The sequence below is a fragment of the Gorilla gorilla genome, chromosome 1 (assembly GCF_029281585.2).
Source record: "Gorilla gorilla gorilla isolate KB3781 chromosome 1, NHGRI_mGorGor1-v2.1_pri, whole genome shotgun sequence".
In the NCBI taxonomy this organism is placed as follows: domain Eukaryota; kingdom Metazoa; phylum Chordata; class Mammalia; order Primates; family Hominidae; genus Gorilla; species Gorilla gorilla.
Window position 1 is genome coordinate 127,548,497 of NC_073224.2, and position 27,716 is coordinate 127,576,212.

Below are 27,716 nucleotides of genomic sequence, written 5' to 3' on the forward strand. Positions count from 1 at the left end.
TGTAGCAGCTTACAAGTCAGTCTGGGGCTATAAATGTTATGATCTTTATAACCCCAGAATGACTTGTAAGGTTCTAGGGGGTCATTCAGATTGGAGGGCAGACCCAATCCACTAGCTGCCCTGGGGAGTCCTGCTCTGACTTCAGGCCAGGCCCAAGGACTTAGTAGATAAGTTTATTTTGATTCCTGCCATATCCCCAGTGCTTATTCCTCTGCTCAACACATAGTAGGACCTCAGTATATATGTTGACTCACAGACTAAATGGATGATGTCATAGGAAAGGGGCAATTTTTTGGTTTTTGAGTTTTATGTCAATCTGGGAAAGTCAACCAAATCAAGACCTTCCCACTCCACACTGAGCAACACAATTGGAAGAGCTCCAATACATGTTTTAATCTGCCTTAAGTGTTTTCTGTATCTAGCAAGCCCAAATCCCATCCAAACCCTTGATATGTATAGGCTAACAGCCTCCTATGACCAGGGCTAGTGGTAGAATATATAAAATTGGCTCCTGGGAATTAGAACTAGAGAGCAGGGGCCCACAAATATTTCACTAAAATGAAATCACCCAACTCAGCACCCAACAGGAACCCACAGACCCAGACACGCACGTGTACACCACAAGTCAGTAGATGGAGATAGCACTGTGCACTAGTCTTTATGTTCTCATACAGCAGCTATAAGCCCTTGTCCCTCCCTGGGCTCCAGGCTGCCAGACAAGAGGGCCACAGTAATGTAGAAGAAGAAGAGCAGCTCTGTCCTCAGTCCTGGAGAGTCTGTGTATAAGAGGAGCATGTGAAGGTAGTCACAGCTGCTCAATTATAATACAGGCTTAGGTAGGCCACACGGTTCCGATGCTTTCTAAAGTCTTTGTCTGTGGACAGCTGCAATGAAAGAATGTTGTCTAGATCAATATTCTAATGAGAACCCTCTGCCTCTGGTCTTCCCAGTTATGCAAAAAAAAAAAACAACTGTACATTATAGAGGTGAATCTCAACTCCATAGTAATCTAGCCTTAGTGATTCTCCCAAAATTTGTATGTACATCTACCCTTTATCATCTTACTATAGTGTATACCATGCTAGGAATTATTTACTACTTAATAAATCCCCAAGCAGTTGGTGGGCTTCTTGAAGTCAAGGACTATATGTTTAATTCTTGAGTTGTTGCCCATAGGCCCTAATGCAATAATGTTAATACATTTGGCATTTAATAAATAATTGTAGAATTAATGAAAAGTTCTACTAGGAAAGAAAAAAGCACCTCTGGAATTATGATAGCTAACAGATTGAACAATTACTATGTTATCAGGTACTGTGTTAAATGATTTTCCACATTTTCTTTATAACCTTATCGGATTGATTCTATTGTAATACCCATTTTACAGATTAAAAAACTGAGGCTTAGAAAAGTCAAAAGATTTGCTCAAGATTACACAACAAGTAAATACTGCAGCTAGTATTTGAATCCGGCAGTTTTGTCCCCAGAACCCATGCTCTTAGCTGAATTCTCTATGGCTCCTCAGTGATCTAGTACTCAAGGGGTATGTTGGAAAGAGCAATGTATTAGGAGTCACAAGATCCGGATTCCAGTAGTGAAACCTGCACAAATCACTTAATCCATCTGGGCCTCTATTGTGTAGGGATATTTCCTCTGTACCCACCACAAAAGTTATTTAGGATCAAATAAGAAAATGTCACTTTTGTTTAGTCATATATACCTTTAAGAATCTAATGAAATAGTGTAATTCTCCAAAAAGTTCCTCACATTCATATACACACAAAATTGTGCATATAATTTTTTGGGACCAAGGACTTCCTGAAGTTCATTCACAGACCCCTAATTAAGAGTCCCTGATATCTATGAAAGTACTAGATTGAATAAGAGTCTTCTACAGAAGTTCCAATCTTATTACCTCAGCTTTTAGGGTTCTTTTCTGTAGACACGGAACCTGAGCCCAGTCTGGAGATCCAAATTTCATTGGCCAGGCAATTTTTGGCGGTGGCTTCTTCTCTGGGTTGTATGCACCAGGGCTAGAAATAAAAGTACAAGCGTCATGTCTAATGAGTTAGTGATCATACACAAACTCCATCAGTACCAGAGCCATTCCTGGACTAGGCCTAACCTCTTGGAAAAAGGCAACAGATTGATTAGCTTTTTAATTAAGCATGGGATTCCTTTACCTGTTAATGTATTTTGAGTTAGATGTTAGCGTTAAACATCTAACTTGACAATCTTGACATCCAGTTAGAGCACAGATCGACTCCAGATTAAAAGATATTTCTGTACCTCAGTATCTATAGCTGAGAGATGAGAAGGTCCTAGAAGCGGTGGGTGATGAAAGAGATCTAAAGCAGTGATGAATTAGTACTGCCTACAATTTAGTGTTGGTGATAAAAGTGCAGTGATAATCTATCTGCAATGTAGGCAAAGCAAAGCCAAGCCAGTTAAATTTTCTTGACAATGGGGTCATTTAAAAATTGTCTTTGTTCATATACACTTTGTCTTTTGGTGTGGACTCTTTACTGTCAGGAATTAATGGACTGGACTTGGGGGTCAAGACTCAATGCTTCTACTTCCTTAATGCAACTTGAGAAAGTTACATCACTCTGTGATCCTTGGATTTCTCATCAATAAAAGAAAGTCCTTGATCTTTTGCCCTACAAGTCTATACATTCTGAATAGCTTCCTAAAGCATTGAGAGTAAGCCTGTTGGCCTGCAAGGCCTATGTGCTCCAGCATGCCCTCCATTTCTGTCTCATTTCCTACTTGCTTACTACACTCTAGCCATGGCAGTATGCCTTTTTGCTCACGTCAAATTCCTTCCCAATTTATAGCCTTTGCACTTGCTGTTCCTTCTGCTGGGAATGCTCGGTCCCCAGATCTTCACAGGGCTGGCTCAGTCTTGTCATTTAGATCTCAGGTTAACTGTCATTTCTTCAACCCTTTCTAAAGTAGACTCCAGGCCATCACTCCCTATCACATTGTCATCCTGTTTTACCTTCTTTGTAGCCTGGACAGCCTACTTCCTGGTTTGCCCATGACAGTCCCTACCTTATGGGTACTGTCTTGGTAGAATTATTAATAGGCCCCCTTTTACTCTCAGAAGTGTCATGGTTTGACTAGCAAATTATATGGTCACTCTATCACTATTGATATTTTCTTGTGTATTTGCCTGTGCTCTGTCTGGACTCTAGAATGTAAGCCCCAAGAAATCAGGAGCCTTGTGTGATGGATTTAGTGCAAAATCTATCGAACCTACAAAACTGCCTGGCATATTAATAAAAATTCATTGAATGAGTAACTATGATTCTACATTCTACAATGCCAGAAATCTGTGAGACAATTGATTAAATCTCTGAATGGTTCCTTATTTAACTGCGATGGTTTGGATGTCATCCCTTCTTTACGTGCTTCTTTTCTTATTACGTACTTCTTTTCCTCCTATTGCTTTTTTGTGCTTTTTTGTGCACCAAAAGAGAGGAGACATACCTGGGATAGTAAGTGTCCTTTGGGTAGTTCTTAAATCGAGGCACCAAGACATTAAATGGAGCAAAATTTTGTTTGTGTTTTTCCTGCTGAGGACTTACTTTCTGGTACATGCCTGCATGAGGTGTCATTTCCTGTTTCCAAGAAAAAGATCATTATGTTACAGAGTGATATGTATATATATACACATAAAGCCTTCCAGGTAGAAAAAACAGAATCATCCTCTTTCTGTTCATAAATCAGCTACGGTTCAGCCACCTCAAGCTACAGAAATAAGTCTTCGGTAGGTAGAAAACCGAGATATGGGTGTGGTTCAGCTACCTAGTGATACATAACGTATAGGTTGTAGAAATAAATCTAGGATGGGTAGAGAACCAAGGCAACTTATCACAGCCACTATGCTTAACACCTCACTGAGAGATTTTTAGAGATAGTATCTCTGCTCCTTAAGCTCAAGTGTCAGGAAAATGTCGTCCAATAAGAGATTAGGATCCCCTACTGAACTTTAGACTTGAAACCCAATCACACAAAAGGGTGGAAAAGTTGGAATTTGTTATTTAACTGACAAGATAATATAATGTATATAAACACAAGCTTCGAATGTTTAACCTCAGGCATCTCAACACTAAAGCCCTGTGTTGGGACCATTTCTTCAGTAAATTGTTTTCCACTCTCCCCAGTACACTCACACGCATATTTGCAATGTTAATACCCAAGCTTTTCAGATAGGCTTCTTAATAGCTTTTGCTTAAATGCCTACTTTTCTTTAATTTCAGGGCATATTCTTTTAGATCACCCCCCTCTTGCTCTCTGCCCTTTGCACTCCTGTGCAAATGCATGCAACAATGTGGATAACACTAAAATCCAGCACATTACCTTCTGTATTGGCTTAAACCTCACAGCTGTTCTGGCTCCCAAAGTATATCCTTTTATACTGGTTGGGATCTTAGATAAGTCGTATGCCAAGCCATATCCCTTTGGGTGGTATATTAAAAAACAAACAAAAACACCAAAAAAAAAAAAAAGAAAGAAAAAACAACGCATAGTCAGAGAACATCAGGGCCATCGAAATGGAGTGAGCTTAGCATGTTCCCATCTGAAACTTCTCTGCAAGGGATTATTCTTTCTTGTCTTGACTCCTTTGAGGTCAAGACCATAGAATTACACAAGTAATACAGGTAACTTTGTAGAGGGGTGTGACTGGATACGTAGACTATAGGACATTGCCATATATTCGAATGAATCAGTCTTCGGAGCCCCACAGAGCTGAACTTACTCTAATGCAACTGTCAACCTGAGGTTTGGAGGAATGGGAGGGTAACTGGCACTGGCTCAGAGGCCTTTGGAAGTGAGGAAGGAGTAGGGATTATATGAAGCTAGGGCTTGCGTTTAATGGAGGTGCAAGGCGGGGAGCAATAATCCTTTAATCTCTGGCATTGGCTGAAGCAGCTGCTTGCAGAAGAACAGAGCGCTTTCTTATGCTGGGACTCTGGAGATCTCAAGTCCCACAGAATTTTTTCTTTTACGAAACTTGGAAACTTGGCTATCCCTCAGTAGCCGGGGAACTGAGGAGCATCTAAGGGGAAGTGAATACTCACATCTGAAAAATAACACCCAGGCCCTCTGTGGGGTGATCCCCTAAGAGGGACAAACTTGTTCCCAATCAAACTTGGGGGATGGAAGTGAGGAAAAAGTTTCCTCTGTTGACATGTTCCAAAAGGGTAGTTATCCGCAGCGTCTAAAATAAAGAGGAGAGGCTCCATGTGAGGGACGGCACCTGGGTCTACGTGAGCGCGTTCCGGGAGGGGAAGGTCGGGGAGACTGAACAGAGGACAGGGCCCAACCGCGCGCTTACAAAACCACGCCAAACTCCATGAAGGGGGGCGAACTGCACTTCCTCCCACTTCGTCTTTCCCAGCTTCTCCACCCTTCCCCCTACCTGCCCTCTACTCTAGGCTTCTCGGCAGCCCTCCTCACCTGCTCTGCTGAAGCACATCGCGAGCTGCTAGGGCTAGCACTTGTGTACTGCGTTGCCAAGGAAACGAAGGCTAGTCCCGTGATTCCCAGCTGAGGAGCGCGGGGAGGGGGAGAGGGCCCGAGCGCGCCTGCGCGGCAAGTTGGGGCGTCCACCGAGCCACTATTGGGGCAGGAACCCGCACCTTGGAGCCCAAAGCCAGGGGACTGTAAACTCAGTAGCTGGGCTGCGGGTAGAGGGTTTCCTGGATTCGCGGCTGTAGGGGCTGCCGGGTTGACGGGGCGGCAAATAGCTTTGGAAGCTGGGCCAAGAGGAATACGCTGTTGTAGAGGGAAGGACAGTGAGTTTCAGAATGTCCCGAAGTCTGGGCCACCAGCAAGTAAAGTGAAAGTAGAAAGACAGCCGCTGCAGCGTACCGGGGTGGACTCCCTGGGCAACGCCCCAGCAGAGGAGCAGGGGGCGGAGTTGAGCTGACAGCTAGTTCCATATTAGGCCCTTAGACCATTTTTCCTTTTCCTCAAGCCCCTCCAATCAGGTTGCCCATTCTATCCCGGGGGGCCGTGGGGAGGGGGCGCGAGGTTTTAAAAGAACTGGAGGCCTTGCGTGGACCGGGTAGAATGCCACGGAATCAGAGAAGACTCTAATAGTTTATTTTTAGAAGTTGGGGCAGTCAAATTTCTAAGCCCCAGTTTTCTCATCTCTAAATTGGGAATAAAAATTCCTCTATATAGGATTGTTGAGAGGATCAAGATGACAGGATTAAAACAGTTCAGAACGTGGTACTTGGTGGGTGACATACGACAGGTTATTATCACTGAAGATAATAATAACCGAAGAAAAAAAGATCAGAGTGTGTTTTGTCTTTTTTGCCTTTGTCATGGATATTAACACTAGCTTGTTTTCACTCGATTTTTAGGATGGCTTTAGGAGTTGTCCAGGTGTTAGAGGTTAACAGAACACCCAGTGTGACTGGTCCATACTTTGACCCTTTACAGGTGATGACCCTGGAATCCACACATACTCCGCATTAGGACAGCCTTCAGGGATGATTTTTATAGATCTAAGGTAGACTTTCCAAAAAAGGTGACAGTGACTCCTAGAGGGTGTTTTGGAAATTTGTGGAAGAATTTTTGCTTGTTAAAAATTGTTGGGATGTTGTTCCTGGTCAACAGGCTAGGGAGGCTAGACATCCTACACTGCATTGCCCAGGCATACAGTGAATTGTCCCATGTCCCACATGACATTCAAATATGTCCTGTTGGACTCTACAAAAATAATTAGTAGTAGTTATATACATTAACATTGTGAAGAAATTTATAGGAAATAATGCAGAAAGCCCAGTAATATAGAAGGTTGTTATGAGGAGCCAAGCTTAAATGGAATAAAGATAGGGTCTGAAAATTATTGTATAATTTACTCCAAGCATTTTGTCTACTTAAAATACAATTGCAATAATACTGATAGTAAATAAAATGTAAAGAAATGCAATCACCCATTACTTAGTGATGAGGATGTTTTCTAAGAAATGTGTCATTAGGCGACTTTGTTTTGCGAACGTCATAGACTATACTTAACACAAACCTAGATGGTATAGCCTACTACACACCTAGGCTTATAGTATGGCCTCTTACTCCTAGGCTACAAACCTGTACAGCACATTACCGTATTGAATATTGTAGACAACTGTAACATGATATTAAGTATTTATGTATCTAAACTTACCTAAACATAGAAAAGGAACAGTAAAACTATGGTTTAAAATTAAAAATGGTACACCTGTATAGGGCTGCTCCATTGTAATTTTAGGGAGCCACCATTGTATATACAGTTCATCATTGATCAAAATGTCTTCATGTGGTTGGTGTATGACTGTATTGGTATGGATTTGATGATTTTTACTTTCATTAATAATTTAGGTAATATTAACATTTGTAGGTATTAATGTGCTTTTTGAAAATAATGTTTACATTATTTGTGACATGAAACATATTTCGCAAAGTATCTTGAAAATGTGGTAATCCATTCTTACTTTGGTAGACTGGTTTGCTTCAGACTAATTCTCCAGCTGAGAACAGGTGAATTGAATAAGTAAAATATATATGTTTGAAGATATCAAAGGTATACCCGGAAAGAAAGAACATTCAGAACCAAAATCTCAGAGAGAAGAGAAGCCCAAAGTGGTGAGTTCAACCTTGGTGCTGCTGTTCCATTGGAACGCTTGCTAAATAAAAAGCTGGCTAAGAAGCAGAAGATTTGAGCAGAACTTTGGTTAGACAGCCTCTGAGAACTCGGAAACAAGATTTAGGTTGGCCATGGAGAAGGGGAGACTGGAAAACACAGTTTGAAGTTTAAGTCAGAACTTCAAAGAGATAAACCCTAGGAATAAGGGTAAACAAGAAATAGACCAGCTGTCAAAAAACCCTGAAGTTCAGCTTTGCACCAATTCAGTTCCCAATTGCATTAAAGTGATCCACTTCTATCCTTATTGCATGTAATAAACAAAAGTAAGTATTTTCTGAAGATATCATCCAGAGACTCAACTAATTTTTACAATTTTTTTCATGCAAAATGTTTGGCATTTGATATAAAACAAGAGCTTATAATAAAAGACTAGAAACAGACCCACAGAAAAATCCAGATATCGGAGTCATTAAACATGGACTTTAAAATAACCATACTTGGTTTGAGATTTTGGAGAAAGCAACAGGACTGCAAGGTGACCATAGGGAAGTGAAAGAAAGCAAGGAAATAACATAAAGCAAATGCTTGACTTCTTAGGTAAGAGGCTAAAAGAAAAAGATCAGACTCTAAAAACAAAGTCAACAAAGATCCCAGTATACTCAAGGAAAGAGAAATTTCCCATCAATCTCTGTTCATATTGCCAATGTGATCAACATAACTTAACTGGGCCCATCTACATCCTGATTGATGCAAAATTTATCAACTTTTCAGTAAAGCCAGACCGAACATCGTATAGTCAAAGACAGACTGTCTATATGTCATGTGTATCTCCTGTATAACCATCTGTGTAATGATAATAGGCTAATGCAGAATTTCAGGTAGCTCTAAGAAATGCCAAAATGCCAGTTTTTGAATGATGACCACGCACGAAGGAACTCATGCAGGTGTCTGCTAGTACCAGGGAGTACTTAGACAAAGTTTTATAGTGTAGCCAGTTTTGATGAAGACCTTAAGAATTCAGTAGTTTCCATCATGCACATTTTATAGTATCAAGAGGATGCCAGATGTTTATGGAGACTGTTACAGCTTTATGAGACAGTTAATGGCTTTTCTCACTTGACTGTCTCTGAGGACATGTAAGAATTATTATTATTCCAGGGAATTACTTGCTCTGTTGCAATGGTCTAATTTAATGAGGATAAGTAGATTCAATTTTTGGTATAATGTTTTAAATAGATTTGTCTCATTTTAAAATTATTGAATTAAATAATAATCAATTCAACACAGAGGAAAAGCTGATTACCATATTTAAGAAATTAAATGACAAGATGAATTTAGAAACAGTAAATGAATCAAATAAAATTGTAGAAATAAAAAGTATTGTTGCTGAAAATAATAATTCAATGTATGGGTTTAACAGCAGATTAGAAAAGCTGAAAAAAGTGAATGAATGGACTTCCAGTTCCAAAATAGCAGCATAGAAGCAAACTGGCTTCACCCTTTGCCTCTTCTAGAAAACCAAAACCAGATATACAGCACTGGGATTATCACCAACAATATCCCAGAATTCAAATATGAAAACAGTTGCCAGGGCCACAAGAAGTGAAAAAATTCCAAGCAGTTGGTAAGAGAATTGGACTTCCACATCTGTGGCACCCCTCCTGCCATTCTGCCCAGAACAAGCATGTGGAAAATTTTCCTCCAGTTCAGTTTCTACATTGGAAAAAGTGATACTGAGATGGACAACCAGTTTTCCCACTATCTTGGGTTTCCTTGCAGAAGATCTGCCCCTGCCTTAACCCACAGGAAACATCGCAGTGCCTGGGGGGAGAAATATACCTGAAAACAGGCAGAGGCAAAGGGAGGAGGCAGGATTACCTAACCAGCCCTGAAAACTCTGTAACTCAGCTAAAGGAGATGCCAAATCAGAGTGGCTGTTCAGCAGTGCAAAGCTGTAGGAAGTTCATCCCACAGGTCTCCTGGGCACAAACCCCTAGCTGGCCTTCTCACACTAAGAATTTATCTCAACAAGGGATATCTCAACAAGGGGTTCCACTTTTGGCTCCAGGGCTGATGCTCTTGCTAGGTCTCAGTTTGTGGAAAGAGAAAGGGACCAAGAAGGCAAGGCCTGAAAGTTGGACACATCATTTCCACTCATGTACAGAACTTAGATATGGCCACCTGGATACGGTATTCTTAGCTGGCAGTTTTTTTCTTTCAGCACTTTGAAAATGTCATTACGCTTACGCCTAGCCTGTATAGTTTCCATTGAGGAATCTGTTGCTGGATGAATTGGGGATCCTTATATGTTATTTGCTTCTTTTCTCTTGCCGCTTTTAGGATCGTCTCTTTCTCCTTGACCTTTGCGAGTTTATTCCTTGGGGTAGTCTTATTTGAGTCATATCTATTTAATGTTGTCAGACCTTACTGTACATAGATGTTTATATCATTCTCAAGTTTTGGAAAGTTTTCTGTTATTATTTCTTTGAATGAGATTCTACCCCTTGCTCCTGCTCGACTCCCTCTTGAACACTAATAATTCTTAGATTGGGTCTTTTGAGGTAATTTTGTATATCTCGTAGGAAATTTTCTTTTTTTTTCATTAAAACATTATTTTATATCACCAAATATAAAATAAAGCTTTTCAAGTGAAACGAGAAATAAGTCCAAAGTAAATTAACATAGATCATTATATGATAAAAAGCTTCATGCAAATTGTCCGCACTATTAACAAAGCTGCTTCAGAGTCATCCAATCAACAGACTCTTAGAATCACAGGCCTGACTACGCGGGATTAAACTTGAAGGAAATTTGCCATGCAACAGTATTAACTACTGATATATGAGAAGCTTCATATGTTGATACATTACCTGTAAGCCTCACAACAACCTTGAAAAGTAAAAATTGTTATCTCCCCCATTTTACAGATGAGGAAACTAAGGTTCAGGGAGGCGGTGACTTGCGAAGTTCACACAGGCCATACAGAGCAAGATTTGGTGGGCCCGTATGATCCCAGGCCCACATTTGTCCACTCTTTTTTGCTACCACTCCTTCTGGAACAAAGTTCCCTTTCTATATATCTGATATTTTCTCAATACTTGGACACATTCAGATGATTAAAAGATTTTTTTATTATTATTATACTTTAAGTTTTAGGGTACATGTGCACAATGTGCAGGTTAGTTACATATGTATGCATGTGCCATGCTGGTGTGCTGCACCCACTAACTCATCATCTAGCATTAGGTATATCTCCCAATGCTATCCCTCCCCCCTTCCCCCACCCCACAACAGTCCCCAGAGTGTGATGTTCCCCTTCCTGTGTCCATATGTTCTCATTGTTCAGTTCCCACCTATGAGTGAGAATATGCGGTGTTTGGTTTTTTGTTCTTGCCATAGTTTACTGAGAATGATGATTTCCAATTTCATCCATGTCCCTACAAAGGACATGAACTCATCATTTTTTATGGCTGCATAGTATTCCATGGTGTATATGTGCCACATTTTCTTAATCCAGTCTATCATTGTTGGACATTTGGCTTGGTTCCAAGTCTTTGCTATTGTGAATAGTGTCGCAATAAACATACGTGTGCATGTGTCTTTATAGCAGCATGATTTATAGTCCTTTGGGTATATACCCAGTAATGGGATGGCTGGGTCAAATGGTATTTCTAGTTCTAGATCCCTGAGGAATCGCCACACTGACTTCCACAAGGGTTGAACTAGTTTACAGTCCCACCAACAGTGTAAAAGTGTTCCTATTTCTCCACATCCTCTCTAGCACCTGTTGTTTCCTGACTTTTTAATGATTGCCATTCTAACTGGTGTGAGATGGTATCTCATTGTGGTTTTGATTTGCATTTCTCTGATGGCCAGTGATGGTGAGCATTTTTTCATGTGTTTTTTGGCTGCATAAATGTCTTCTTTTGAGAAGTGTCTGTTCATGTCCTTTGCCCACTTTTTGATGGGGTCGTTTGTTTTTTTCTTGTACATTTGTTTGAGTTCATTGTAGATTCTTGATATTAGCCCTTTGTCAGATGAGTAGGTTGCGAAAATTTTCTCCCATTTTGTAGGTTGCCTGTTCACTCTGATGGTAGTTTCTTTTGCTGTGCAGAAGCTCTTTAGTTTAATTAGATCCCATTTGTCAATTTTGGCTTTTGTTGCCATTGCTTTTGGTGTTTTAGACATGAAGTCCTTGCCCATGCCTATGTCCTGAATGGTAAAGCCTAGGTTTTCTTCTAGGGTTTTTATGGTTTTAGGTCTAACGTTTAAGTCTTTAATCCATCTTGAATTGATTTTTGTATAAGGTGTAAGGAAGGGATCCAGTTTCAGCTTTTTACCTACGGCTAGCCAGTTTTCCCAGCATCATTTATTAAATAGGGAATCCTTTCCCCATTGCTTGTTTTTCTCAGGTTTGTCAAAGATCAGATAGTTGTAGATATGTGACGTTATTCCTGAGGGCTCTGTTCTGTTCCATTGATCTATATCTCTGTTTTGGTACCAGTACCATGCTGTTTTGGTTACTGTAGCCTTGTAGTATAGTTTGAAGTCAGGTAGTGTGATGCCTCCAGCTTTGTTCTTTTGGCTTAGGATTGACTTGGCGATGCGGGCTCTTTTTTTGTTCCATATGAACTTTAAAGTAGTTTTTTCCAATTCTGTGAAGAAAGTCATTGGTAGCTTGATGGGTATGGCATTGAATCTATAAATTACCTTGGGCAGTATGGCCATTTTCACGATATTGATTCTTCCTACCCATGAGCATGGAATGTTCTTCCATTTCTTTGTATCCTCTTTAATTTCATTGAGCAGTGGTTTGTAGTTCTCCTTGAAGAGGTCCTTCACGTCCCTTGTAAGGTGGATTCCTAGGTATTTTATTCTCTTTGTAGCAATTGTGAATGGGAGTTCACTCATGATTTGGCTCTCTGTTTGTCTGTTATTGGTGTATAAGAATGCTTGTGATTTTTGCACATTGATTTTGTATCCTGAGACTTTGCTGAAGGTGCTTATCGGCTTAAGGAGATTTTGGGCTGAGACAATGGGGTTTTCTAGATATACAATCATGTCTTCTGCAAACAGGGACAATTTGACTTCCTCTTTTCCTAATTGAATGCCCTTTATTTCCTTCTCCTGCCTAATTGCCCTGGCCAGAACTTCCAACACTATGTTGAATAGGAGTGGTGAGAGAGGGCATCCCTGTCTTGTGCTGGTTTTCAAAGGGAATGCTTCCAGTTTTTGCCCATTCAGTATGATATTGGCTGTGGGTTTGTCATAGATAGCTCTTATTATTTTGAGATACATCCCATCAATACCTAATTTATTGAGAGTTTTTAGCATGAAGGGTTGTTGAATTTTGTCAAAGGCCTTTTCTGCATCTATTGAGATAATCATGTGGTTTTTGTCTTTGGTTCTGTTTATATGCTGGATTACATTTATTGATTTGCATATATTGAACCAGCCTTGCATCCGAGGGATGATGTCCACTTGATCATGGTGGATAAGCTTTTTGATGTGCTGCTGGATTCGGTTTGCCAGTAGTTTATTGAGGATTTTTGCATCAAAGTTCATCAAAGATATTGGTCTAAAATTCTCTTTTTTGGTTGTGTCTCTACCAGGCTTTGGTATCAGGATGATGCTGGCCTCATAAAATGAGTTAGGGAGGATTCCCTCTTTTTCTATTGATTGGAATAGTTTCAGAAGGAATGGTACCAGTTCCTCCTTGTACCTCTGGTAGAATTCAGCTGTGAATCCATCTGGTCCTGGACTCTTTTGGTTGGTAAGCTATTGATTATTGCCACAATTTCAGAGCCTGTTATTGGTCTATTTAGAGATTCACCTTCTTCCTGGTTTAGTCTTGGGAGAGTGTATGTGTCGAGGAATTTATTGATTTCTTCTAGATTTTCTAGTTTATTTGTGTAGAGGTGTTTATAGTAATCTCTGACGGTAGTTTGTATTTCTGTGGGATCGGTGGTGATATCCCCTTTATCATTTTTTATTGTGTCTATTTGATTATTCTCTCTTTTTTTCTTTATTAGTCTTGCTAGAGGTCTATCAATTTTGTTGATCCTTTCAAAAAACCAGCTCCTGGATTCATTGATTTTTTGAAGGGTTTTTTGTGTCTCTATTTCCTTCAGTTCTGCTCTGATTTTAGTTATTTCTTGCCTTCTGCTAGCTTTTGAATGTGTTTGCTCTTGCTTTTCTAGTTCTTTTAATTGTGATGTTAGGGTGTCAATTTTGGATCTTTCCTGCTTTCTCTTGTGGGCATTTAGTGCTATAAATTTCCCTCTACACACTGCTTTGAATGTGTCCCAGAGATTCTGGTATGTTGTGTCTTTGTTCTCATTGGTTTCAAAGAACATCTTTATTTCTGCCTTCATTTCGTTATGTACCCAGTAGTCATTCAGGAGCAGGTTGTTCAGTTTCCATGTAGTTGAGCGGTTTTGAGTGTCTTTCTTAATCCTGAGTTCTAGTTTGATTGCACTGTGATCTGTGAGATAGTTTGTTATAATTTCTATTCTTTTACATTTGCTGAGGAGAGCTTTACTTCCAAGTATGTGGTCAATTTTGGAATAGGTGTGGTGTGGTACTGAAAAACACGTATATTCTGTTGATTTGGGGTGGAGAGTTCTGTAGATGTCTATTAGGTCCACTTGGTGCAGAGCTGAGTTCAATTCCTGGGTATCCTTGTTAACTTTCTGCCTCGTTGATCTGTCTAATGTTGACAGTGGGGTGTTAAAGTCTCCCATTATTATTGTGTGGGAGTCTAAGTCTCTTTGTAGGTCACTCAGGACTTGCTTTATGAATCTGGGTGCTCCTGTATTGGGTGCATATGTATTTAGGATAGTTAGCTCTTCTTGTTGAATTGATCCCTTGACCACTATGTAATGGCCTTCTTTGTCTCTTTTGATCTTTGTTGGTTTAAAGTCTGTTTTATCAGAGACTAGGATTGCAACCCCTGCCTTTTTTTGTTTTCCATTTGCTTGGTAGATCTTCCTCCATCCTTTTATTTTGAGCCTATGTGTGTCTCTGCATGTGAGATGGGTTTCCTGAATACAGCACACTGATGGGTCTTGACTCTTTATCCAATTTGCCAGTCTGTGTCTTTTAATTGGAGCCTTTAGTCCATTTACATTTAAAGTTAATATTGTTATGTGTGAGTTTGATCCTGTCATTATGATGTTAGCTGGCTATTTTGCGTGTTAGTTGATGCAGTTTCTTCCTAGTCTCGATGGTCTTTACATTTTGGCATGATTTTGCAGTGGCTGGTACTGGTTGTTCCTTTCCATGTTTAGTGTTTCCTTCAGGAGCTCTTTTAGGGCAGGCCTGGTGGTGACAAAATCTCTCAGCATTTGCTTGTCTATAAAGAATTTTATTTCTTCTTCGCTTATGGAGCTTAGTTTGGCTGGATATGAAATTCTGGGTTGAAAATTCTTTTCTTTAAGAATGTTGAATATTGGCCCCCACTCTCTTCTGGCTTGTAGAGTTTCTGCTGAGAGATCCGCTGTTAGTCTGATGGGCTTCCCTTTGAGGGTAACCCGACCTTTCTCTCTGGCTTCCCTTAACATTTTTTCCTTCATTTCAACTTTGGTGAATCTGACAATTATGTGTCTTGAAGTTGCTCTTCTCTAGGAGTATCTTTGTGGTGTTCTCTGTATTTCCTGAATCTGAATGTTGGCCTGCCTTGCTAGATTGGGGAAGTTCTCCTGGATAATATCCTGCAGAGTGTTTTCCAACTTGGTTCCATTCTCCCCGTCACTTTCAGGTACACCAATCAGACGTAGATTTGGTCTTTTCACATAGTCCCATATTTCTTGGAGGCTTTGTTCATTTCTTTTTATTCTTTTTCTCTAAACGTCCCTTCTCACTTCATTTCATTCATTTCATCTTCCATTGCTGATACCCTTTCTTCCAGTTGATCGCATTGGCTCCTGAGGCTTCTGCATTCTTCATGTAGTTCTCGAGCCTTGGCTTTCAGCTCCATCAGCTCCTTTAAGCACTTCTCTGTATTGGTTATTCTAGTTATACATTCTTCTAAATTTTTTTCAAATTTTTTAACTTCTTTGCCTTTGGTTTGAATTTCCTCCTGTAGCTCGTAGTTTGATTGTCTGAAGCCTTCTTCTCTCAACTCGTCAAAGTCATTCTCCATCCAGGTTTGTTCCATTGCTGGTGAGGAACTGCGTTCCTTTGGAGGAGGAGAGGCGCTCTGCTTTTTAGAGTTTCCAGTTTTTCTGCTCTGTTTTTTCCCCATCTTTGTGGTTTTATCTACTTTTGTTCTTTGATGTTGGTGATGTGCAGATGGGTTTTTGGTGTGGATGTCCTTTCTGTTTGTTAGTTTTCCTTCTAACAGACAGGACCCTCAGCTGCAGGTCTGTTGGAGTTTGCTAGAGGTCCACTGCAGACCCTGTTTGCCTGGGTATCAGCAGCGGTGTTTGCAGAACAGCGGTTTTTCATGAACCACGAATGCTGCTGTCTGATCGTTCCTCTGGAAGTTTTGTCTCAGAGGCGTACCCAGCCGTGTAAGTGTCAGTCTGCCCGTACTAGGGGGTGCCTCCCAGTTAGGCTGCTCAGGGGTCAGGGGTCAGGGACCCACTTGAGGAGGCAGTCTGCCCATTCTCAGATCTCCAGCTGCGTGTTGGGAGAACCACTGCTCTCTTCAAACCTGTCAGACAGGGACATTTAGTCTGCAGAGGTTACTGCTGCCTTTTTGTTTGTCTGTGCCTTGCCCCCAGAGGTGGAGCCTACAGAGGCAGGCAGGCCTCCTTGAGCTATGGTGGGCTCCACCCAGTTCGAGCTTCTGGACTGCTTTGTTTACCTAAGCAAGCCTGGGCAATGGCAGGTGCCCCTCCCCCAGCCTCGCTGCCCTCTTGCAGTTTGATGTCAGACTGCTGTGCTAGCAATCAGCGAGACTCCGTGGGCGTAGGACCCTCTGAGCCATGTGCGGGATATAATCTCCTGGTGCGCCGTTTTTTAAGCCCATCAGAAAAGCGCAGTACTCGGGTGGGAATGACCTGATTTTCCAGGTGCCGTATTTCACCCCTTTCTTTGACTAGGAAAGGGAACTCCCTGACCCCTTGCACTTCCCAAGTGAGGCAATGCCTTGCCCTGCTTCTGCTCGTGCACAGTGTGCTGCACCTACTGACCTGCGCCCACTGTCTGGCACTCCCTAGTGAGATGAACCCGGTACCTCAGATGGAAATGCAGAAATCACCCGTCTTCTGCGTCGCTCATGCTGGGAGCTGTAGACCGGAGCTGTTCCTATTTGGCCATCTTGGCTCCTCTCTTGTAGGAAATTTTCTGTTTTTTATTCTTTTTCTTCTCTGTTTCTTTTCTTTTCTGTCTTTTTTTTTTTTTTTTTTTTGAGACAGAGACTCACTCTGTAACCCAGGCTGGAGTGCAATGACCCAATCTCAGCTTACTGCAACCTCCTCCTCCCATGTTCAAGTGATTTTCCTGCCTCAGCCTCCCAAGTAGTTGGGATTACAGGTGTGTACCACCACGCCCAGCTAATTTTTGTATTTTTGGTAGAGACAGGGTTTTGCCATGTTGGCCAGGCTGGTCTCAAACTCCTGAGCTCTAGTGGTCTGCCAACCTCAGCCTTCCAATGTGCTGGGATTAACAGGCATGAGCCACCTTGCGTGGCATCTGTTTATTTTCAAATAATCCATCTTTGACCTCGCCGATTCTTTCCTTTCATTGATCCATTCTGCCGTTGACAGCCTCTAATGAATCTTTCAGTTCAGAAAATTATTTTCTCGGTTCCATTTTAAAAATTTTTAAAAATTATCATTTAAATCTCTTTTTAAAATTTCTCTGATAAGTTTCTGAATTGCTTTTCTGTGTTATCTTAGAGATCACTGAGTTCCCTTAAAACTGCTATTTTGAATTTTTGGTCAGAGAACTCACATAGGGTTCAGTAGGTCTCAGTAGGGTCAGTTACTGGTTTCTTGCTTTGTCCATTTGGGGAGGTGATGGTTCCCTGTCTGCTTCTGTTTCTTGTGAATGTACATCTGTGTCTTGGCATTGAAGTATTATTTATTCCAGCCTTCTCTGTCTGGCTTGTTTTGGTTTTTATTGGATATATTTACTAATAGATTCTTTACTGCTAGGTCACTGCCTCCTTTTGAGCTCCAGGTGGTGCCCTAAGCCCAGATTTGCCTCAGCTCTGGTAAATGATTAGAGCCCTGCCCTTCCTAAACTGTCGCCACTTTTCTCTCTGAGATTTTGGCTTTGCATGTTCTTTCTTTCGTGGTATATCTTTGATATCATTAAACATATATATTTTAGTTATTTCGTCCAGGCTTTTCTACCTGTTCTCAGCTGGAGAATTAGTCTGAAGCAAACCAGTTTACCAATGCAAGAAAGGATTACCATATTTTCAAGGTACTTTGTGAAATATGCTTTATGTCACTAATAATGTGAACATTGTTTTCAAAAAACACTGTGATTACCTACAAATATTAATATTACCTGAACTATTAATGAAAGTAAAAATCATCAATTCTATACTAATACAGTCACGCACCACATAAAGACATTTTGATCAACGATGGACTGTATATGCAATGACAATGACAGACCAGGCCTTCCAGCTCAGAATTGCCTACTTCTGGTTATGAGGTTCTGAACATCAGCAAAAGGGCTGATTGCAGATGCCTGACATTTATTTCTGACACTCCCCAAAAGAAGACGGTACCAAGGCAATAAATAAACAGCTAAGATTTGACCAGAGTATCAGACAGAGTGCTATAGTACAGTGCGGGAGCAAAGATGCATCTGTGGTCATGGGAAGTCCAGGAGGGCAGAATGGAGGCACCTTTCCTCTGCAGCCTCTCCTTCCCCACCTGAATCAAATCTGCTGGGAGTCAGGAGGGACTTCCTATTGTGGGGAAAAGGTAAGCAGAAGATTCCCACCAGTCACCACAAACACCTACAGTGCTTACAACAGGAGAATACCACAGTCCTCATGAGCCCTGAGCCCAGTTTGGAGATGTGCTGGGAAATCACATACCTGCATTGCCCCAGATTAGGAGCACAAGGGTATACACCTCACCCCTCTATCAGCCAAGCTGCTGCAGCATGGAGCCATCTTGAGACCAGAGGTACTTCTGGAGTGCTTCCTCCTCTGGGGGCCAATAGCCACTGCACCTCTCCAGCACTGCAGCTCCATCTTTATTCCACAAGCTTCCACTGGTGGTTGAATGTTGCAAACCCAGCAGTGTGGAGCCCGATCTAGGATAGGCTGTGATGCTGGTCCTGCACAGCAGGGAAACCAATTCCCACTGCTTTCACCCCCAGCCAGGGGAATAGCCTGAAATTTCCATCCAGGGTGAACCTGCCTTCAAGCCAGCCAAACTTCTGTGCACGCTTCCCCAAATAGGAGAGACTCTCAAGCCTCTGAGCATCTGACATGCTCCCAGGCCAGTGGAGTGGCTATGGGCCTGCATCCAGGGCCTGAAAAACAGCCCTGAGATGCCCTACTCACTGCAGACAGGCCCTTGACCTGTCCAGTGCCCCTGTGCCTACAATTAGAACTTGAGAAACAGCTCCACAGGTGGCATCTGGTATAAACGCCTCTGGGCTGGTGGAGCAAATATGTATCTATGCCCCAGGACTGAGAAATTCACAGGCCGCCCCTGGAGGGCAAGCCCCCAGGCCAGCTGAGCAGCTGTTTGCTCATGTTCTGGGCCTCAGAAACTGTCCTGTGGGTCACCTCCTGCAGACACATCCCTAGATCAGCCAAGCAGCTATGCACCATTGTCCCAGGCCGAAGAAGCAGTCCCACAGGCCACCCTTCCAGACCAGCTGAGCAGCCCTGTGTCTGTGTCTCAGAAAAGCCCTGTGCATACCTCCAGACCAGCCAAGTAGACCTTGAACCTACATGCCAGACCTGAGAACCAGCCCCACAGATCACCTCAAGCAAAGATACTCCTAGGCCAGTTGAGCAGTCCTGTGCCTACATCTCAGGCCTCTGAAACATCCCTGTGGTCTACTGTCTGCAGAAATGCCCCCAGTCCAGCCAAGTAGCTGTAGGCCTGTGTCCCAAGCCACAGAAATAGCTTTATAGGCCTCCCACTGCAGACTCATAACTAGACCAGCCAAGAAGCCATATGACCACAATCCAGGCCTGAGAAACAGCCTGATGGGCTACATATGACAAACATGGCCTTAGGGCAATGAAGCAGTCATAGAGCTGGGTCCCAGACAGACCTGAGAAACTGCTGTGGGTTGTCTCCAGAAGACACATCCTCAGGCCAACCAAGAAGCCAAACAACTGCATAACAGCCCCACAGACTGCCCAGGCAGGCACACCTCCAAGTAACCACATGCCCATTCTACTAGCCAGAATAACAGCCATGTGGCTCCAATCCTGGTGAGCCAGACTCCAAGTTGGCCAACCCACCCTATGCACACACATGCCCCTGACCTGAAAAACAGCTTAGTGAGCCCACTCTGACAAAACTAAATAATAATTGCCACCAATTCTCTCAGCCTAAGCCACTGAAAAACTCTCAAATGCCATCATTGTGGTTTATAGCTGGTCACTACATGGAGAACACACTACTACTCCACCTAGAACAAGGCCAATGCACCCTCCCTGAACTGACATCCCAAGACCCATTCATATAAATAAGTCTTTATTTATGAAACCTACTGCATAACATTTGAAGAGATGAGTTTCCTATCAGATGTGTAGAAATCAATGTAGGGACACATCAACATGACAAAGCAAGAAAACATGTCACCACCCCACACCAAAAAAAAAAATTCTCCAGTAATAGACCCCAATCACAAGGAAATATATGGAATGCCCCCCCAAAAAAAGAATTTAAAATAATAATATTAAGGAATCCTAGTGAGATACAAAGAATGCAGATAGAAAATTCAATGAAATAAGGAAAACAGTTCATGATTTGAATAAGAAATTTAACAAAGAGATAGATATCATAAAAAAGAACCAAACAAATCCTAGAGCTGAATAATTCAATGAATGAAATAAATATACAATTAAGAGATTCAACAACAGACTGGACTAAGTAGAAGAAACAATTTCTATACTTAAAAGACATGTCCTTTGAAATAACACAGGCAGATTAAAAATAAAAGAAGAATTAGAAAGAATGAAGAAAGATTACAGGATTTATGGACATCATTAAGTCCATACTATGGGCATTGCAGAAGTGAAGAGAAAATGTGAGGGAAACATATTTAAATGAAATAATATCAAAAAACTTCCCAAGTCTAGGGAAAGAGACAGACATCCAGGTTCAGGAAGCTCAAAGAATGCTAAATTGATTCCACCCAAACAGGTCCTGAGGCACATTATATTCAAATTGTCAAAAGTAAAAGACAAAGAAAGAATTTTGAAAGCAGCAAGAGAAAAGTATCAAGTCACACACAAAGGAATGTCTATTCAACTATTAGATTAGTAGCAGATTTCTCAGCAGAAACCTTATAGGGCAGGAGAGAATGGGTTGATATTTTCAAAGTGCTTTGAGTTTTCAAAGTGAATAGAAAAAATTGCCAGTCAAGAATATTATTCCCAGTAAAGATATTTTTCAGAAATGGAGAGGAGAAGAGGCCAGCTCATCTCCCATGGGTCCCCACAACTGCTCATCACCAGACAAGGAACCCCTGGCTTGGGCCCACAGCACAGACCCTCCATCCTGGGCTGATTGCACTGAGTGATTGCTGAACTGCATCTCTTTGGGGTGGAGCCCCCAGGAGACAAGCAAGTAACCCTTGGCCACAACCACTACTAAGATCTCTTCCTCTGCTGCCTCCATGGTGAGGAAGAAACATAAGCACTGAGATCACCCCAGAGCTGCAGTGGGCAACTCAGGAGTGCCAAGTCACAATCTACAGCCAGCACTGAAGTGGGAGAGGAACTCTGCAATTTCAGAGCATTGAAAAAGAAAATGCTGCAACTGTGCAGAAACATAGGGAGCTGCATAACCAAGCAAGAGTCTACTGACTGACCAATAAGCCTAAATGCCACTTGCTGGATCACACCCCAAAGCTTCAACACCAAAAATACCTCACTAACAAGCCTCCCTCTGAAACCAGAGACAAGAAGTCAGCTTCAAATAAAGGCCCTGCACAAAGCCTCAGCCTGGTGAAAACATCCAGAAAAGAAGTGTAGTGATTGTACTCAATCTACACTGCAGTTAAATGCACACCCACAGACAGAGATGAGAAAGAACCAATGGAAGAACTCTAGTAACTCAAAAGGCCAGAGTGTGGTATATCCTCCAAATGACCATACCAGCTCTCCAACAAGAGTTTTTAACCAGGCTGAACTGGCTGGAATAACAGAAGTAGAATTCAGAATATGGATAGGAACAAAGATTATCAAGATTCAGGAGGATAGCAAAACCCAATCCAGGAAAAATAAAAATCACAATAAAGCAATACAGGAGCTGAAGTACAAAATATCTGGTATAAAAAAGAACCTGATGGATCTGACAGAGCTGAAAAACACAATACAAGAATTTCACAATGCAATCACAAATATCGACACCAGAATAAACCAAGCTGAGGAAAGAATCTCAGAACTTGAATACTGGTTCTCTGAAATAAGACAGTCAGACAAAAATAAAGAAAAAAATGAAAAGGAATGAACAAAACTTCTGAGAAATATGGGATTATGACTGGGTGTGGTGGCTCACACTTGTAATCTCAGCACTTTGGGAGGCTGAGGTGGGCCGATCACCTGAGGTCAGGAGTTCAAGACCAGCCTGGCCTATGTGGTGAAACCCTGTCTCTACTAAAAATACAAAATTAGCCAGGCATGGTGGTGCATGCCTGTAGTCCCAGCTACTCAGGAGGCTGAGGCAGGAGAATCACTTGAACCTGGGAGGTGGAGGTTGCAGTGAACCGAGATTGTGCCACTGCATTCCAGGCTGGGCAACAAGAGCAAAACTCCATCTCAAAAAAAAAAAAATTATATATATATATATATTATATTATATTATATATATTATATAATATAATATTATATTATATTATATATATTATATAACATATATTATATATATTATATAATATAATATTATATTATATAATATATATAATATATATAATATATATATTATATAATATAATTATAAATATATTATATAATATATATTATATATTATATATATATTATAAAAATTATATATATTATAATTATATATATAATATATATATATTATATAATATATATATATTATATATATATGGGTTTATATGAAGAGGACAAATTTACAAATCATTGGCATCCCTGAAAGGGAGGGGAAGAAAGCAAACAACTTGGAAAACATGTATCAGTATATCATCCATGAAAACTTCCCCAACCATGCTAGAGAGGCCAACAGTCAAATTCAGGAAATACAGAGAACTCCTGCAAGATTCTACACAAGAAGATCATCCCCAAGACACAATCATCAGATTTTCCAAGGTCCAGATGAAAGAAAGAATGTTAAAAGCAGCTAGAGAGAAAGGTCAGGTCACCTACAAAGGGAACCCCATGAGGCTAACAGGTGACCTCTCTGCTGAAACCCTGCAAGCCAGAAGAGATTGGAGGCCTATATTCAACACTTTGAAAGAAAAACAATATTCAACCAAGAATTTCATATCCAGCCAAATTAAGCTTCCTAAGTGAAGGAGAAATAAGATCCTTTTTAGATAAGTAAATGTTGAGAGAATTCATTACCAGGTCTGCCTTACAAGAGATCCTGAGAGGAGCACTAAATATAGAAAAGAAAGACCACTACTAGCTAACACAAAAACACACTTAAGCACACAGACCAGTGTAATTGTAAAGCAACTAAACAAACAAGCCAACATAATAACCAGCTAACAGCACAATGATAGGATCAAATCCACACATATTAATATGAACCTTGAATGTAACTGGGCTGAATGCCCCACTTAAAAGGCACAGAGAGGTAAGCTGGATAAAAAAGCAAGACCTAATGGTGTACTGTCTTCAAGAGACTTATCTCACAAGTAATGACACTCATAGGCTGAAAATAGAGGGATGCAGGAAAATCCATCAAGTAAATGGAGAACAGTAAAAAGGAGGAGTTGCCTCTTAATTTCCAACAAAACAGATTTCAAACTCACAAAGATAAAAAAAGACAAAGAAGGGCATTACATAATGATAAAGGGTTCAATTCAATAAGAAGGCCTAACTTTCCTAAATATATATGCACCCAATACAGAAGCACACAGATTCATAAAGCAAGTTCTTAGCAACCTGCAAAAAGACATAGACTCCCACACAATAATATTGAGAGACTTCAACACTCCACTGACAGTATTAGACAGATCACTGAGGAAGAAAATTAACAAAGATATTCAGGACCTAAACTCAACATTGGACCCAATGGATCTGATAGACCTTTACAGAACTCTCTATCTAAAAACAACAGAATATACATTCTTTTCATTGCCACCTGGCACGTACTCTAAAATCGACCACATAATTGGACATAAAATAATCCTCAACAAATGTAAAAGAACCAAAATCATACCAAACACACTCTTAAACCACAGCACAATAAAAATAGAAGTCAAGACTATGAAAATCGCTCAAAACTATGCAATTACATGGAAATTAAACAATATGCTTCTGAATGACTTTTGGGTAAATCATGAAAGTAAGGCAGAAATCAAGAAGTTCTTTGAAAATAATGAGAACAAAGATAACAACATACCAGAATCTCTGGGACCCAGCTAAAGTAGCGTTAAGAGGAAAATTCATAGCATTAAATGTCCACATCAGAACATTAGAAAGATCTCAAATTAACCTAACTTCACAACTAAAAGAATTAGAGAAGCAAGAACAAATCAACCCCAAAGCTTGCAGAAGATGAGAAATAACAAAAATCAGAGCTTAACTGAAGGAAATTAAGACAAAAAAAAAATTCAAAAAATCAGTGAATCCAGGAGTTGGCTTTTGGAAAAAATAATAAAATAGGCCACTAGCTAGACTAATAGAGAAGAAAAGAGGGAGGATCCAAATGAATACAATTAGAAATGATAAGGGAATGTTACAACCGATCCCACAGAAATAAAAATAACCATCAGAAACTACTAAGAACACGTCTACACGTAAAAACTAAACAACTTAGAAGAGATGGATAAATTCCTGGACACATACACCCTCCCAAGACTGAGCCAGGAAGAAATTAATTCCCTGAATAGGCCAATGACAAGCTCTGAAACTGAATCAGTAATACATAGCCTACAAATAAAAAAAAAGCCTGGGACCTGATAGATTCACAGCAGAATTCTACCAGAAGTACAAAGAAGAGCTGGGACCATTTTCCTACAGAAATGATTCCAAAAAATTGAGGAGGAGGGACTCCTCCCCAACCCATTCTATGAGGCCAGCATCATCTCGGTACCAAAACCTGGCACAGACACAACAAAGAGAGATGGATATTCAAATGCAAAAGAATGAAACTGGACCTCTATCTCTCATCATATAAAAAAATCAACATAAGATTTATTAAGGATTTAAATGTAAGACTTGAAACTATAAAACTACTAGAAGAAAACATAGGGAAAACACTTCAGGACATTGGTCTAGGCAAAGACTTTATGGCTAAGACATCAAAAGCATAGATAATTAAAAAAATAGACAAATTGACTATATTAAACTAAAAAGCTTCTGTGCAGCAAATGAGGCAATCAATAGAGCTTGAAGAGATAACCTGTTGAATGGGAGAAAATATTTGCAAAGTATTCATAGACAGGGACTAATATCCACAATATACAAGGAAGTAAAACAACTCAAAAATAAAAAACAAATAAAATCTCACTAAAAATTGGACAAAAGGCATGAACAGGCAATTTTCAAAAGAAGACAAAGAAATGGCTAACATGTATATGAAAAAAACTCAACATTACTAATCATCAGAAAAGTGCAAATTAAAACCACAATGAGATACCCTCTTACCCCAATTAGAATGGCTATTATTAAAAAGACTAAAAATAACAGATGGTGGTGAAGATGTGGAGAAAAGGGAACTCTTATATATTGTTGGCAGAAATGGAAATTATTATAACTACTATGGAAAACAGTATGGAAATTGCAAAAATCTAAAAATAGAACTACCATATGATCTAGCAGTATATCAAAGGGATACCTGCATTTGTGTGTTTATTGCAGCAGTATTCACAATTGTAAAGATATAAAACAAACAGATGAATGGATAGAGAAAATGTAGTATATATACCCAATGAAATACTATTTGGTTATAAAAAAAGAGTGAAATCATGTCACTTGTAGCAACATGGATAGAACCCGAGGTCATTATGTTAAGTGAAATAACCCAGACACAGAAAGACAATGTCACTTATATGTAGGAGCTAAAAAAGTTGATCTCATAAAGGTAGAGAATAGAGAGTAGAATGATAGATACTAGAGGCTGGAAAGAGTGAGTGGGTGGTGGGGGATGAAGAGAGATAGGTTAACGGGTACAAACATACACTTAGATACAAGGTGTAAGTTCTGTCATTCAACAGCAGAGTGACTATGGTTATCGATAGCAAATTGTATATTTCAAAGTAACTGGAAGAGAGGACTTGAATTGTTCCTAATACATAAAAGTGACAAATACTCAAAGTACTGGACACCTCCAATACCCTGACTTGGTCATTACACATTCTATGCAAGTAACAATATCACATGTACCCCATAAATAGGTAAAATATAATGCATCAGTAAAAAAATAGCATATTTACACTCTCTTCCTCTTTTCATTTCAATGGCTTGTAATTTGTCTAGGTATTATTCCTATTTCAACTAAAGCTATTTACCTTTTTCTGCTATCAGAAATTGGTAAATCTGGAGTGTTATTAGTTCTCCTAATACTGGTTTTTGTTCTGGTGTCCACTTATAACTCTATTCTTTTATTTTCCTAAACTGCTTGTATGAAAGGACTTCTGATCTCTTAAATCTAGACTAATTCATTATACAACATATGGTGCAAGAATCTGACTACTTCTTTGTCTCTAAAGTAGTTACATCTAAACATTTATGTACTGAAATCCATATTATTTTGTTAGAAATTATTTTTTCTCCTTTACTTTATAGTTAGGGCATTATACCAAGTTGTTTGTGAAATTATATGTAGTGGGTTATGTTACCCATTAATTAATTCTAATTTTAGGATAATAAATAGAGTGTTATAAAATAATCTACCACTCAAAGCAGGATTGAGAATCCCTGTCCAAGAGAATAGAGATCTCTATTCTGGAGAAGAGAGAAAGAGAGGAGGAAAATATAATTTCTACATACTATCTTCCAGACTTTCTTAAAACCTACATCTACCATCTGATGGTAGAGGAATGAATAAAGGCTTTGAAATTTCTCAGCACTGGCTTTCAATAAGTATTAGTCTGTCATTGACTAGCTATGTGACCTTGTGGAAGTTACTTAAACTTCCTAAGCCTTGGTTTATCTATAAAATGGCATGAATCATTTCTTTCCTCCTAAGGACGCCATAAGAATTTCGGAGCTAACACAAGGACAAATCGTATACAGTGAGGGACTAACCTATATTTGGTATTTAACAAATATTAAGGCACTTCCACTTTACCACCTCCATGCCCAGGGCTGCAGCTAGCTCCAATGGTATCTTTGTGCAAATGAAGAAACAGTGCAGGTTTATTAAGATGGGAGCTGGCCCTTGCTGAAGCAAATAATTTGGTGAGTGGAACACTCTCTCTGCCTCCATCCAGAATCAGAGAACTTGTGTAATCAGAGACCTTGTGAATATTCTACTTCTTTCCAGTTAGACTCCAATGCTAAAAGGATGAGTTTTCATACATCTACCAGAGTCCAAGAACATGATTACCGTTACCAAAGTTCCAGATGTATGGCTGTCTGATCCATGATATGGTTTTGTTGCCTCTCAAGCTCCCAGGTAGAGAAGATAGCATGGACCTTCTGGATTCCTCAGTCGTTCTGGGCAAGAACAGGTCCTCAGGGGAACTTCCAGTAAGCCTGGATCTCTCATGTATTATTTCCATGAGTTGCCACTCTCACATGGGGACTTTAACCAAGAAAATGAAGGGTGTA

General features: G+C 40.2%; 1 protein-coding gene across 6 annotated transcripts; it reads right to left on the reverse strand.

Annotated features, from left to right (window-relative positions):
• Window positions 1-642: 642 nt before the first annotated feature.
• CIMAP3 (ciliary microtubule associated protein 3) lies at window positions 643-27,702 on the reverse strand. 6 transcript variants are annotated; one of them, XM_055354642.2, is made up of 7 exons: window positions 27,493-27,613; window positions 5,467-5,784; window positions 5,088-5,227; window positions 4,366-4,464; window positions 3,493-3,623; window positions 1,916-2,033; window positions 643-884 (listed from the first exon to the last, which is right to left on the reverse strand). In XM_055354642.2, the coding sequence occupies exons 2-7, from the start codon at window positions 5,483-5,485 to the stop codon at window positions 816-818; spliced, it is 576 nt and encodes a 191-aa protein (XP_055210617.1). In that variant the 5' UTR covers window positions 5,486-5,784; window positions 27,493-27,613; the 3' UTR covers window positions 643-815. The 6 variants fall into 6 exon arrangements, with proteins under 6 accessions (XP_055210617.1, XP_063552136.1, XP_018872809.1 ...); XM_063696066.1 differs by having other exon boundaries at window positions 27,499-27,592; XM_019017264.4 differs by lacking the exon at window positions 5,467-5,784 and having other exon boundaries at window positions 27,499-27,702.
• Window positions 27,703-27,716: the final 14 nt, after the last annotated feature.